This window comes from Sinohyriopsis cumingii, chromosome 16 (genome assembly GCF_028554795.1).
Source record: "Sinohyriopsis cumingii isolate HCF-2022 chromosome 16, ASM2855479v2, whole genome shotgun sequence".
In the NCBI taxonomy this organism is placed as follows: domain Eukaryota; kingdom Metazoa; phylum Mollusca; class Bivalvia; order Unionida; family Unionidae; genus Sinohyriopsis; species Sinohyriopsis cumingii.
Genome location: NC_142976.1, coordinates 49339235 through 49354856, shown reverse-complemented (window position 1 = coordinate 49354856; position 15622 = coordinate 49339235). Strand labels below are relative to the sequence as shown.

General features: G+C 36.9%; 1 protein-coding gene across 1 annotated transcript in view; it reads right to left on the bottom strand.

The window, feature by feature from the left end:
* LOC149780383 (nose resistant to fluoxetine protein 6-like) overlaps positions 1-14356 on the bottom strand; it is a 44228-nt gene extending 29872 nt beyond the window's left edge. The window contains exons 1-5 of the mRNA XM_089937287.1: positions 13790-14356; positions 11130-11284; positions 6728-6870; positions 4066-4307; positions 3330-3497 (exon numbers count right to left, since the gene is read on the bottom strand). Of these exons, the coding sequence (XP_089793413.1) occupies positions 3330-3497; positions 4066-4307; positions 6728-6870; positions 11130-11284; positions 13790-14156 (1075 nt within the window). The 5' untranslated portion in view covers positions 14157-14356. The remainder of the gene's footprint in view (positions 1-3329; positions 3498-4065; positions 4308-6727; positions 6871-11129; positions 11285-13789) is intronic.
* Positions 14357-15622: the final 1266 nt, after the last annotated feature.

The following is a 15622-nucleotide window of genomic DNA, read 5'->3' as shown; positions in this document are numbered from 1 at the left end:
CAGGCTCAGCATTCCTTTGGACCCCACCAGCAAAGACAATAGGGGGATCCTGACGTCTGGGCAGCCCAGGATCTCCATATGCCACGCCCAGAGCTTTGCACCTTACGAGGCCACTTCAGCCTTGCTACTGAGTCAGGAAACAACACGGAAGTTGGCAGTCTACGGGTTACAAGTACCACCCTTTTTGGCGTAATGGGCGCCACGGGTAAACTTTGACACTTGGTGCGATCATCGTGCCCCACTAGCCGACTACCGCCCGCCTCAAGCCGAGCAGCACCGGTCAATAATGTGTTGACCCGCCAGCGTCTGCCTACTAAAGTGGATGTCTGGAGCTCAGTGTGTTGCTCAGCATGACAAGCAGACAGAAATTGCACATCAGACATAAGAAACAAGAAACCATCAAAGAAGACTTCAGCTCTTCGATTCGCAAGCTGAAACGTGAGCACCATGTGCACGGGCATCTCTGACAACCTCGGGGAGGTTGACGACACCAGGAACACGGCCATCATCGATAGAGAACTCACCAGACTAAATGTCAGCATCTGGCCCCGGTTGAGCCTTCCTCAGGTGGCTCTGAGCGTCTCTTGTTTATACGCCTTATAACTGATGCAGGTCCTGTCACTATCCTCAGTGTCTAAGCCCTCCACCAACACGTCTTCAGATGACGCAAAGGAACAGCTATATGGTCAGCTGGATAAACAGATCAAAGGATGCCACAAAGACGAGCCACTATTCCTACTCGGCGACTTTAATGCCAGAGTAGGTGCAGAACACGAGTCATGGTCTATCTAACTCGGACATCATGGCACTGGAAAGACAAACGAAAACGGTCAGAGACTGCTAGAGCTGTGCACCTACCATGACCTGTGTATTGCAAACATCTTTTTAAAGTGAAAGCCACAACACAAAATGTCATGGAAACACCCCAGGTCTCATCGCTGCATCAGCTTGACTTGATCAGTACGAGGGGCTCTGCCCTTAACAGCGTCATCTCCAACATAAGCTACCACAGTGTAGAATGGGACTCCAACCACTCCGTTGTGACCAGCAGGGTGTACATATAGCCAAACACACTACACCGCTCAAAACCAAAAGGTCGCCCTCGCATCAACACTGCGTAGATGTCGGTCCCTTCCAAGGTGGATGAGTATGTGTTCTTCCTGGACCAGGTCTTTGTGACCTGCCAGAGCACGATGCCAAAGTCAAGTGGAATGCAATGAAGGGTTCCATCTACATCACAGCCATGTTCAGGTTTTGCTAGAAGGAGCAGCACAGCCAGGACTGCTTCAACACACACCTTTCAAGAATGGAACCAATAATCGAGGACAAACGAAAAGCCTTCATAGCTTACAAAAAATTCCCCAATGAATGGACGCTTGTTTCCCTCAGAAGTGCCCAAAGCATCAACCAACGCATCGCTACACAGTGCGCGAACGACTACTGTCAGCAACTGCGAAAAGGAATCCAGCGCAGTACCAAGTCTGGAAACATCCAAGGTATGTACAATGGCATCAAGAAGACCCTAGACCCTACAGTGAAAGGGGTCGGTCGCCCCCTCTTGAAATCTCTGACGGGATACAAGATCACAGACCATGAGCAAAGAAACCGCCCATCATGGAGAAGCTCGAGAAAGTGTATACCTTAGGGGAAATCAGCACAGTAATCGACTCCCTCCCAAACGACAAAGCACCAGGTAGCAACAGCACCCCACTCAAAGCTATCAAACGTGAGAAACAAGCATTGCTTCAGTCGCTGAACGAGCTACTATGCCTCTGCTAGAAAGAAGGAGCAGTCCCGCAAGACATGCGTGACTCCACGATTGTGTTACTTTATAAAATCAAGGGCGACCGCATTGACTGTAATAATTACGCAGGGGTCATGCTTCTGAGCATCCATGGCAAAGTGTACGCTTGCATCATACTCAACAGGCTGCAGCTTTTGCCGGACCACGTGTATCCGGAATCCCAGTGCGGCTCAGATCAGGCATGTTGACAACATACATAATCTTCTCCCTCCGCCAACGCCAAGAGAAGAATAGAGATCAAGGTCAGACACTCTACATGATGTTCAACGACCTCACCAAGGCCTTCAACCTGGTCAGCAGGAAGGGCCTATTTGGGCTTCTCAGCGGGACTAACAAAGAGGGTTTAGGAAAACAATGTGCTGACAGTGCACATCAAGATCCAAGTTTACCAGGCATGTGTTTTTAGCATCCTTGTATATAGAAGTGAGACCTGGAGCACCCACATAGTGAAAATCAGCTGACAATACCACGTCCCGCACAGCGAGATCCTGCAGCGTGCAAGTATCCCCATGTACTCCTTGCTTAGCAAACGCCGCCTTGGATTGCTGAGACACATACGACGCATGGAGAATGAGAGGTTGTAAAAGGGCATCCTATATGGACAGCTAGCCACTGGTACCAGACGAGTCGGCCGCCCCTCACTCTGTTTCAAGGATGTGTGCAAGAGGGACATAAAGGCATGCAACATTTCGCCCAACAGCTGGGAAGTGTTGTCCGAGGACCGAAGCACCTGGAGACTGACGGTAAGCATGGACATATCAGACGCTGATGTGAGGAGTGGCCTGCTGGCGGCAGAGAAACGTGAGAGAAAGAAGAGCATGGCAGAAACCTCAACAACACAGACTTCTCAGTATGTCTGCATCAACTGCAGTAGGGACTGTCACTCGCGCATTGACCTGCACAGCCACAGCAGATAATACCAAAACCCCAGAGACAGACAACACTCCAAGGGCACTATTCGCATTGTCTCCAGAGACTGAGCCGCCAATGACAGTGAAAGGTAAGCAAGAATTTGGTAACAGACAAAAGAAAAAAGAAAAATATTTTTAACATACATTCCGAGTAATGCAACATCAACTATTAATCTGGATATACTGCCAAAAAGTTTAATGTAATTGTGACGTTATTACTATCCATTTAATACGAAATAAATCATTTTCTTACAAGTTTCCAACGTAAGTCAGAATCGTTGCATTAATTTTGTGTTGGACGATTTGGGTCTTAAATGAACTGATGTGGTAGATACCCGTTGTAATGTCGACTCGTCACACAGGTGCGATAGTAAATTCATCAGTAGCATCCTCATATATCTTACATCTCCGTTAATTTCAAATAATCAGTCCTGGACTATCCACACATTGTTCTGTTTGTCAGTCATTTTCAAACAGTCCGATCTTGACCCACCACACATTGTTCAACCTTGTCCGTCGTTTTCAATCAATCAGTAACTGGTAAAGCTAAGAAGAACGGTTAACTTTGAAAGATTTATTGTTTGACAGAAACAAAAATAAAGCTGGATGCATACCTTGAAAGTAATAGGCAAACGACAAAGTATGCCCAAGTATGACCCAGGTCATGCTGAGGAAACGGATGCCGTTTACTGCAGTAAGACTTTCTGATGTCTGCTGAGTGCTTAGAAGCTTTGTGCCATTTGTATAAATGGAAAATGAAAGTAACAGTTTTCCGATGATTCCTGCAGGTAGAAAGAACAGAAGTATCAATACAATATTACCTAGAGCTAACTTTTCGAAGACTAGGAAACTCGTTATTTTTAAATACACATAATGGAAGTGATCTCAGGGTATTCATGGCCAAAAGGGTGCTACATGATTGCTTATTGCACGTTTTATAAACCAGATAGCCACATTATTAATCATTAACAGAGAAGCCGAAGTCATGATTCGAATTGAAAACTATGTTAAAATGTAACCTATCTGAAATCTATCAACAACATATTTGCAAACTATGAACTGGAAGTAGATTTTATTTCTTCCAATATTTAGACATGTTGCTTCTTTCAAAACTATTGCTCTTCTGAAATGACTTTACTGATCCTATATAGATCGTACACTATTTCATATTAAGTCTCCAGCTCTTTTTTATTTCAAGAAAAAATAAGTATTTTTTCATCCATTTTTATTCGTTTTCAAGATAACTTGACGAAGTCAATATAAAATCAGATCGAATATATCAAAATGAAAGTGATGGTATAATAAGTAAATAAATAAATAAATAAATAAATAAATCTGTACATAACAAACCAGGTTCTCCTTTCTCGCGTTCTCCCGGCTTCAGATCATACTTATTTGATGAGGGCTTGTCCGCGGATGTTTCGGATTTATTTGGTGAATTAGTGTAGCCATTCATATGCATCTCTGGTGCCGAAGCCACGAAATCCATTTCAGTAACCTGAGACTTTTTGGGAGTTTTGGTCATATGTTGTCTGATGATATCATACATCGTTCCGAAGAGTATAATAATACCAATTACTGAGACCGCCGCTCTACAATATATATGGTGTTACACACTGTACATGTAGGCATCATTTGTTTCGTCTGGATACTTATTATTTACTAGTATGACATACATTTGGAGGACAAAATATAAAAGAAGAATTAGTAACTAAACAAAACCTTTTGGCTCTATTTTAAGAAGTAAATAATTAAGGCCTGCAAGGAAACACTGGATGCGTGGCCTGACAATTCCTCTCCTACTGACAAATCGGTCGAGCTTTTAACTCATGTTAAATTCCTATTCACCTCATAATGGACCACCAGTTAAATTGACATTGAGACCATATTGACCCATGCGTAATGTTATTGTACGACCCTTATCATCCCATAATGTTACATTTCCATAGTGTTTTAGCGTCGAGATTATTTCCACATATGCCAATAGTATCCACACGCAATATTAAATTCAGATAATGTTAAACAATTACATACAGCCTCACGATGATACATTTCCATAATCCTCTTCTTGGCACCCATAATGCTAACTTCCCAAGTCACCCTTTAATGCTAATATTTACATAGAGAGCCTATGTGCTATCCGTATTGTTAATTTACATAAGTCCTGTCAGTGTCCGATCTGTGATGTTAAATTTCCATATGTCTCCATACCGCCCAAAAGTTGCTTTTATATATTGGTCATCTGGTCTCCAAGACAAGATAATTTCTCGCATGGAAATTCGTAATTAAAACCAAAGTATTAAAACGGTTACCTGCTTTTCATTGTAAAATACTAGGAGTTTCCTAACTAAAGAATTACATCCTACTGATCTAAGCAGCCTCTGGAGCTCATCGACCGTGACCATTCTATATATTTAACTGAAGCGTAAATTTTCCAAGAAAGGTTTGATTTTGGTAAAGAAATACCATGTGGTTTGATGTGAAAGATGCCTAGCAAAGCTTATATTCGTTGTTTCAGTGTGTCTTTTTGTGTATCAACAGGCCAAGCTCTCCATTAATACTGTGAAAATTTGAATTAAGACACAATTTTGCTTAAATTTTTTATTGCGGACGAAAGTTGTCGATGTGGTTCGTATACCATACCCCATTTTGGAATATGTCGATGGCCGCTCTCAATGTATTCATTATTTAATAGAGACACAATTGTAACCAGAATATAGTTTCTTTTAATCAAATTGGACAGATTGAACATTGCATATCATTGTTTACATTATCATCCAAACTTGGGAAGCAAAGTATTTCACATTTAAAAACTGCACATTTATGTACGATTGGTGGCAACTATTTATCGTAAAAACTCCCACTGCCAAACAAAACAAATCTATAAAGTAAAACGAAAACCAAATCTAAATATATAAAAAATCAAGCCTAAAAAGAAGAATAACAACAGCATCAAGATTAAAAATTAAAAGAAAACAAAACAAATTTAAAGGTATGGTAAAGTCTACCTAAATCCGAATGCAAATTTGTATTCTGGTCCAAAGCAACGATCCTAGTCGTAATGTACGCATCAGATAATCCAAGTTTCAAACGAAAATAGTAATACACAGTTAAACAGTAGGTCATGTTTTAATCCAAGAATAAATAATAGACTGAGTTTACAACATTGTTTTCTTTATATAATGTTAATTTTGCCAGTTACGTTAAGCCACGAAGAAAGAACAGAGAACCGAGGACGAAACTGGTGCAAATTTGGTAGCAAATACATGATGGGGCATATCACAAGTCTCGGACAACAGGGTGAGTTGTTAATCGTATTCCTAAATCTGCTCCTTCTGAGACAGCCGACAGCAGTTGCAACATATAAGTTTTGAGCTAGCTACCTCATCACCATACATGTAAGCAAACTTATATTACATGAGGGAACGACAGCTGAATGGATAGTTTTAAGGGCACGTTTAACACTTTATTAGGTAAATCGTGCCAAGAAACGAGAGCCAAGCGTCTTTCCCCAAGGACACTCAGACGCAGTATAGCCCGGTTGGACGTGCCGGATATCGAACTCGCGATGCATGGATTACAAGTCTGACGCTGTAGTAAATGTGATACCGCTGCTGGTTTGTAAAATGCAAGTAGAAAGACCATAAAGAAATTAATGAATAAGATCTTATGCCATCAATAATCCCAAGGACAAATATATATGGTGAATTCGTTGAACAGGAAATCATGACGACCGCTTGAAAAAAAATTATAAAAAGAAATCTAATATTGCTCTTCCAGTGATGAGCAAAGAAAATGTACTGATGAACCTAATGACATCGAAAACAAAATAAACAACCATACTAATACTACTACTACTACTACTAATAATAATAATAATAATAATAATACAATCTAATGTACTATATTAATTTCTAACCCAGGTTTGATACATTAACCGCCAATCAGAGATCTTACGTGTGAAAAGAAACCACTAATATATATGAATAGCAAGTAGATAGTTAATACGCACGTAATAGCAATAGCACTTTGATCCTGTACAAAGTTTTCCTTCATATCACATAACACTGGAAGTCCAAGACCATTTAGCTGACATGAGTCCGGTACACAGAAACCGACGGTGATTTTGGCCGGTTGGCCTGGCATGCTTGGAACCTTAATAATAATAATAATAATAATAATAATAATAACGATAATAATAATAATAATAGTAATAATAATAATAATAGAAATAACAACGATAATAATAATGATAATAATAATGACAACAATAATAATAAATAATAAACAATGATAATAATAATATTAATAATAATAATAATAACGATACTGATAATAATACTAACGACAATACTAATAATAATAATAATAATAACGATAATGATAATAATACTAACGACAATAATAATAATAATAATAATGTGTCTATATTGTATACAGATACAACGAATATTGTGAAAAGAAAGTAGGAAATTCAACTACTTTTAACCTTTGTCATCAGGATATGTTTGCATGAGGATAACGTCGTAGCTGTGAATATATTTTAAAATATGCAGTTCAAGTAATTATTTTCATTGTGGTTTAGATGCATTAAAAACCTCATGATATACTGTCTGTGTTAATGTTGATAGCTACTTAAAAAAGATTATTGTACGACCATCTGTTTTTTTAAAGAAAGGTATGGAAATTATCTATAAAAAATCAATTGCCATCCCCCTCCCAAGAAATCAATCAACCTAACTTAAGGACTAATTGGACTCTCGACGTGAATCACGTAAATAACTTGTAGATACATTTTTTTTTTCAAGAAAATCTTTGACATAAGCTTCAGCAAGAAGTACAGTCTGAATATGGAAGGAAAATATAAAATATAAACTGTATTATCTTGTCTTTTTAAGAGTAACTATGTCTTTGTTTCATGTTTCCTTTATGTGTGTGTTGGGGGGGGGGGGTGTTTCAACAGTTACCGTTGTTTTACATAGTTTTGAAGATTGCATACAGAGAGAGTCTGTATACTGAGAGAAATTAAATCATCAAAAATGAAAGGTTATACTTGGAACCGTATACGTCGTTCAAGCTGATGATGCTTTTTATTTCACATTGTATTTCTGTAAATGTTGAATTTCGATGACCTGCCAAGTTCATATGCATTTAAAAGACAAAATATGATTCCTTCAGAGAAATGCATTGAATATATTACTTAAACTGGCAGCATTGCGACACTAGATAAGTATTGGATTAAAAAGATGGAGGAAAAAAAAGAAAGAAAAAATAGTACAGTATTTGACCATATTATACCTATCTCTGCCCGAGAGTATGTTAAACTGTTGGAATGTGCAGGTGATAGGAAATAAGCCATGTGGAAAGATATATCCCTATCCAAAATTCCCATTCATACGTACATCAAGGGGCCAGGGAGTTCAAACCATGAATTTGGGCTTTGATATTTATCTCTGATATGAGATAAATTAGAAAGGAATACTGATTATATTGCAGCAAAGAACTTTGACAATAAAGGACTGTGGCTACTATTAAATGCTATTTGATTTATTTGTATACTCATACAGTCTGATCCTTCCTTTGACTCATTACAAAATGTAAATTAAGTAATACGTTTACAGAATTTAAACATCTCTAACTTGTATGATACATCCTGCTTATGTTTATTTGGATATCTTTCTCTTCAGAGAGGCGTTTGCATTTCTTTGTATTTACATTTTGAGAACTTTACGTTAATCAGGATCATATAGCCATTATCGAGCGTGCGTCCTGGTAAGCATTATTACATACATGCACATCAAACTAAAACGTATACTATTAATACAATTAAAAATATAAATAAACACAAACACACATTACAAGTTTTTTTTTTGCTTATATGTTCGAACAAATGGCGCCAGTTAATTTATTTCCAATAAATTAAAAAAATTCTGACCAATGTTTCTTAGAGGCCAAATGGAATTATGAACAATGATATATTGGGTGATGTTTTCCGTCTGTCCTTCCGCCAGCCCATTACCAAATATTCTCCTAAATTGCAATGTGAAAATTCCAGAAACTAATAAGATACACCTCCCTTATTATAACCGTTTGTGAACGAGATATCATTAAAGGTACCTTAAGCTGGTATACCTAGGAAAGATTCAAAGGTAGAAGGAAAATAACATGAGAAGTACAATGACAGTATCAAACAGCGAATGGCCAGACTTTATATATAATAATAATAATGAGGACTTTGTATAGCGCCTAATCTTTAGAAACTCTAAGCGCTTATATGTAGGTATCGCAGACAACCTAACTATAAAACTGACCTATCAACTATGATATCCTTATCCAATGCGAAATATGTCTCATCGTTGTTGGGGTTTTATCTACGTCATTTCTACAAGAACCTTGATTAACTGACTACTGTCATACCACGACCAGTTGTAAGTAAAGTGAGGAATTAATTTTGTTTCAAGGAATGTTTTTATGGAGTATTTATATCAATCCAATGGCATAGAAACGAACAAACTGACAAGCAAAGAAACACAAAGGAGAAACAAACAAACAAACAAATAAATTAAGCAAAACAAAACAAACAACAAACATGAAAATGAAAACCCAAACAAATCAAAACAAACTTTTATGATAATACAAAATTGTCTGTACTTGATCCCATCTGTCAAGTCTATAAACTTATTTCCAGTCTAATATACTGACGGCTGTCAAACATCCCTCTTGTACTTTTGCATATGCCACGACCAAAGTTTTTTAAGTATGATATCGTGTTAAAGTTGAAAGACATCATCTCTTTCACGTCTATTTAATAAGTGCATATATCGTTTTCTGCGCAACAATCATCCGTCCTCATCCTTGTCTGCTGCTTGCCATGGGCTTTGCATAGGCTTCGCCATCTACATATGCATAAATCTGATAGTATGCTGTTAAAAATATGTTATAATGTCTAAGAAATTCATGTTAAATCGTGATTGCTGCCGATGTAAAATCTCTACTTATTTACAGTTCTTCTTGAACGAATTTCTAATATTGTTTTAGATGATTCCATTTCAGTTTTGCTTATTCGTATGTTTCAGTTTTTGTCCTGTGGGTCACCGTAATAGATGACCCCTTACTTTACGTTTTACAACTTGGTCTGGACTAGGCAAATACATAAAGTAATCATCTGTATGCTTCAAGATTGCAACACATCTTCCCATTAATACTGATATGCGAAACCAATTACAAATCTTAGATGCTGAGCATCATTTTCGGTGTCATCATGTTTGTTTATTACAAGAACAATTTTACAATTACTTTCAAACTGTCACACGAGCAGCTATTATACTTTCTTTACAAATGAGCTGGCTTTGGTTTACATGCCTATAAAAAAATTCAGTGATGGCACCTTACCCTCTGACATATTCAGGCAAAAAATACATTTCATTGCAGAGTATTTCGAAAATGTTTTCCAAACATCTTACTGTAGAATTTATTAAAAATCTATAAACACAAACATTTGGGAAAATTAAGCCATGTCTTATATACACAGAGAAGACGTCAACAGAATAACTTCGAACGTCAGGTGTTGTAAAAACTCTTTGCGGAACTCTCTGCCTTTGAAATAGTTTTTAGGACTTGAAAGGGCGCTAGCGTTACTTTGTCTACCATATACTCAGTTTCCTTTACTATGAAGGCTAGCCTAGCCATAAAGTTGTGTATTGGTGTGTGAAATGTATTACAACAGTGACCTGTCCTGATCTTAGATAGCAGGAAAACATATATTAATTGAATTGAACTAATTATGTATGTCCCCATAGTGTGTCTCAAACTGAAGTACTTTGTTCGAGCTTCTGTGGTTTGTAACAAACTATATAGCAATATAAATTTGTTTTCTTTATGTCCAAATGATCTAAAAGCACAAATATCTGACCAGAATCACGCTTTAAAATTAGAATTGATACGTTATTTGTAAAATTATGAACATATCGGAAAAATATATTGACATTATTTTCTAAATATGGTTCTATATTTCACACATAGTACACACACACACACACACACACACACACACATATATATATATATATATATATATATATATATATATATATATATATATATATATATATATATATATATATATATATATATATATATATATATATATTGTAAAGAAAGTATAATAGCTGCTCGTGCGACACATATATATATTCTACAAAATTTCATACTTAATGTAATTATGCTAAGTGTGTAATAAAGGTACCCTATGAGACAGAGAGATAGTGTTAGGCAGATATTTTGATGTACTAGTAGCAACGTGGACAGACAGAAACAGACGGGGGGAGGGGGGCAAGCAGAAATGCACCGATAGATAGATAAACATATATAGAGAGAGAGATAGAGACAGAGATAAATGGATATATATCACCTACAATTCCAGTCATCGGAATGTCAGCTAGGCAGTACTGTCCTCGGAACTTTGTTGCATTATTTAAGGTCTTGGTATCAACGCACTGATCATATGATCCTAACCAAAGGAACTGTCCGTCTGAGATCGCACTGGGCGGTTTTCCAATGGCGTCAAGATCTAGGAAAAAAGAGACATAGTTGAAACCTGCTCTTAGTCACCAACGTAGTACAGTAGAATTTGTATAACCATTTTTACAGAGTGAACTTAACTTGCTGTTTATAAATTGAATCAGCATACGACAATAACACTATATATATATATATATATATATATATATATATATATATATATATATATATATATATATATATATATAATAATCATGCACAAACAACATATAACACATCTCATATTTGTCCATGAGTGTAGGTCTATTTCCAGATTATGAGCCATAATAGGTTGTTTACTTGGATTTGGTTTGTATACCCAGCTTGGTTATGTCCTTAGAAGGTTCGAGAAATAAGCTGTGAAATGTTTCTGGTAATTTTCTGATTGGATGGGTGTAGTATTGCGACATATGTCACGTTAAGGTGTAAATTTGGTTTAGCACTGCACGACATGTTGGTTGTTTAGTGTTGTGGCAATTGGAATAGAGTTCCGAGTCCAAAATCGCACCATGGTAGTCAAGACGAGCTTATCCAATGATTTAATTCGAAGCCCCACACGTTCTGACGTGAGTCCGCCACCCGGACCACTGAGCCACTGTGGTTCATGTAGTGCATATAAAAAGAAAACTTCATATAAGCGAATAGATCATGCATTATCCTATCCACTGCTTGTATATATGCACGCTTGCAGATATATTGTGATAGATTATATAAGTCCATTCGTCAGTCAGTCCGTATCTCTGTCTGGCCATTCTTTTTCCCGTCACTCAGTTCTGGTAACCTAAACTCCGTCAAAGCGACTGACAGAGAGTGACCGTATTTCCTGCCGTGGAGGATCGAGGATGAGAATAACGGCTTACGACCATGGAAGCAGACCACTGAGTAGGAAATGGGCTTCCATTTCATGTTTCTCAGTATAAGACCATATATGCGTAAGCATACACCCCACCCAAAAAAAAAAAAACCATATTGTTTGACTACGTCGGAATGCACAATATTTTTGCAATCCAATCATTTTATCCCTTGAGTTTTCTTTCTTCACTCAATCTATTAATGATCGCTTTGGCTGTATATATATATATATATATATATATATATATATATATATATATATATGGTAAATCATATCAATTCTTACCGGCGCTGCACATTTCATAACCTATCACAAATTCCTTCCAGTTAAATTTGAACGTTAGTAACTCATTTTTCTATTGATATGTCATTTTTGATACACATCAGGGACATGAAACGCTTGGGACAACTTTTGTGAAGGTCACATTTTGAAGGCAATAATTTTAAGGTTGCAATGCAATTTTGTTAGAACATTGAATATGTAAGATTTAAGCAAGTTCAATCAGACACTACCATATTTGACTTTTACGGGTGAGTTTCTACCGTTATCCTATTGAAAGTGACCTTTCAAGACCAAAGTCCAAAGTTAATTGTTAACAAAATATCCCAACCACAGTCGAATATTTTATGTCTGATTTAGAAGGTGGTATGGGAGAGGGTGGTATGTTTGAGGGTGGAAAGGGAAACAGTGGTATGGGAGAAGGAAGCATTTAAAAGGGTAGCATGGGATTGGTAGTATAGGATTTGGTGTTATAAGACAGGTTGGAATGGGAGAGAGTGGTACGGGATATGGTGATACGGAAGAGAGTGATATTGGAAAGGTTTGTATGGAAGAAGATGGTCAAGCTAGGATGATAAATATCCTGTTTTCATTACATTCAAAATAATTGAAAGTCTGATGTATCACCATGTCTCACAGAGTTAAATTTATTTCCCCAACCTGCTGTATACACAGCCGCAGCTCGTCGTCTTCTACTGGACCAATTTGCACGTTCAAGTAATATTGTTCAATTTGCTAAAATGTTTATGAAAATCATCTTCTCTATTCTATCTTGTCGAAGTTACCCTGTATACATGAGTACCAGAGAGGAATATATTAAAATGCTAAAACATTATGTGTCCGTTACAAGTCTATAATCAAAGTTTAGAAAAGAACCCTCTAGCACCCTAAAAGATGGGCGTAAGCATTTCACACTTTACTAAATTGATACAGCAAGTGAGGCCTCGTGCTACACGGCATGTGTATAGCATATCATGTAATAGTTCATGCCCTGTAATTTGTCACTCACCATTAGTCAATAATGTTGTTAATCGCATTGTTTCCCTTATGAATGTGTATTATAACAGTTTTCAGTCATGAAATCGTAGTCAATGTAAGAAACTAGTTAATATGTTTTCATAAAATTATTTATACACCTGATTAAAAATATAAGTTTACCTGACCGGCAACTTCTTCCATGAAAGTAACAGATTCGTATAAATTGGAAAAGGAAAGTTATCATCGCTCTCGAAATTTCAAACAAGCTTTGAAAACAAAAGTTAAAAAATCATTCATCATTTGTTATTCTAATCCTGCTTACTACACCTTCACATATTCATAAAACATTTTCTATTTCATATTACCATTTAATGAATAAAAAGAGAGATGATTATTTTTACTTACATTTTAAAGCCCATCCTTCCCCCATCGAAATAGACCCCAGTAAAATCTGAACATCGTTTTGGCATTGAGTACTCAATCTACTCAATGCAGATGTCAGGTATTTTCCTGGCCCGCCATCCGTTAGTATCCCTTGGAGCTGCTGACCGATTGGAGAGGCAAGAAGCATGGCAATTTGTGGGGATTTGAGGATCTGCTCTACGATGGAACTGGCTAACAAGTTGAGTTCATTGTTATTAGGTGGCAATTGTGGCACGGAGGCATTTGAGTTGCTAGTCTGATTGGTAGGGTTTGAATCCAGAGATTTAACTGGTCTATGCAGCAACATAATGAACATAATACATTCTACCACGGACTTTCTATCCGCCATTGCTGATTAAATTCGGAAGTTCAATTTCAATCTAACAGTAGCACTAAAAGGTCTATATACACTTGTTTGTGTGGCTGTTTAACTTGTGTAAATGTGGCAGGGTAGAGCCGTCGGGACACCGTATGAAGAGAGATAACACAATACACTGATTATATAGCACTGTGACGACACACGCCACCCTGTTAATCATATCTGCATTTGGAAGTCAGGATAGACAACGAGTGAGCGAGTGAGTCATAATTATATATATATATAACAATTGAATACGTGACGTAAATCACGGACAGCCATAGTTGGAAATTCGAAAGTCTCATAGCCTAATCACATAAGTCTAGTCATGCAATTTTCCGAACCTTGTACGGATCAATTAAAGGTTTAGTCAACTTTATAATATATACCTTTCTCTTTGAATGCTCGTGCCATCAGAAACACACAGACTTTCGAGGGCGGATATATATATATATATATATATATATATATATATATATATATATATATATATATCGTAGGTACGTATATTGTTTTCTAGGGATTTTGCATTGTATTTTGCAGCTATTTCGCGATCTTGTGTGTTGTATCAGTTGCATCGTATTGCTTTGACATGAACAATTGACTGGCTCTGCTCACAGAAGATAGTTTGAATTACATAACTGTATCACGACAGAGGTTTATTCTTTTGGCATATAGAATAAAAGAAAGTCCTATGCCGTGCAGTGGTATAATTCGGAACGTTCAGCAGAAAAACATGTGGCGTGTAATACGCAAGGAAATCAGCTGCGCGTGTAATATGCCGAGAAGTCAGTCAGGCGTGTAATACACCAATTAGTCGGTTAATATATAAAGAATTATTAATTACTTGTAGCTGATGATAATTATTCGCTAACCTATTGTATTTAAATGTGTGGGTGGTTGCTTAATTACTAATGTACCAATTGCTTTCGAAGTCAATGACAAATGGGATTCTGACGCATGGGTTGATTTCAAGATATATTATATATATAGTATATATATATACCTATGTCTGTAAGTGGGTAAACTTCATCCAATTTTGGCAAATGGACCGCTAATGATTATAGTGAAGATGAAACAATTCAGTCAATGTGTTAGTATGAGCATTGTACCAACAAATATCCTGTGAGAACAATTAGATTTTAATTGTGTGGTTCTATGTTGCTATAGAATGTCCCATACAATCTAACCATCTTCGTAATGCAACAATGATAAAGAATTAATACAATTTGTTTCAATATTAATGCGTATAGAACGCTTAGTTGTGGAGATTTAATCCGTCAATTTCTTTGTATAACTGTATCCAAGTAAGTCGGGATTTAATACTACATTTCTTGTGTGCAAAGATGAGTTTATTTCAGATGATTACAAATTAACGTAAAGTGGGAATTTAGCCTTTCTCCATTCTGTACAATTCATAACGAAACATGTAGGTGTTCGAAATGGAGCCATATACA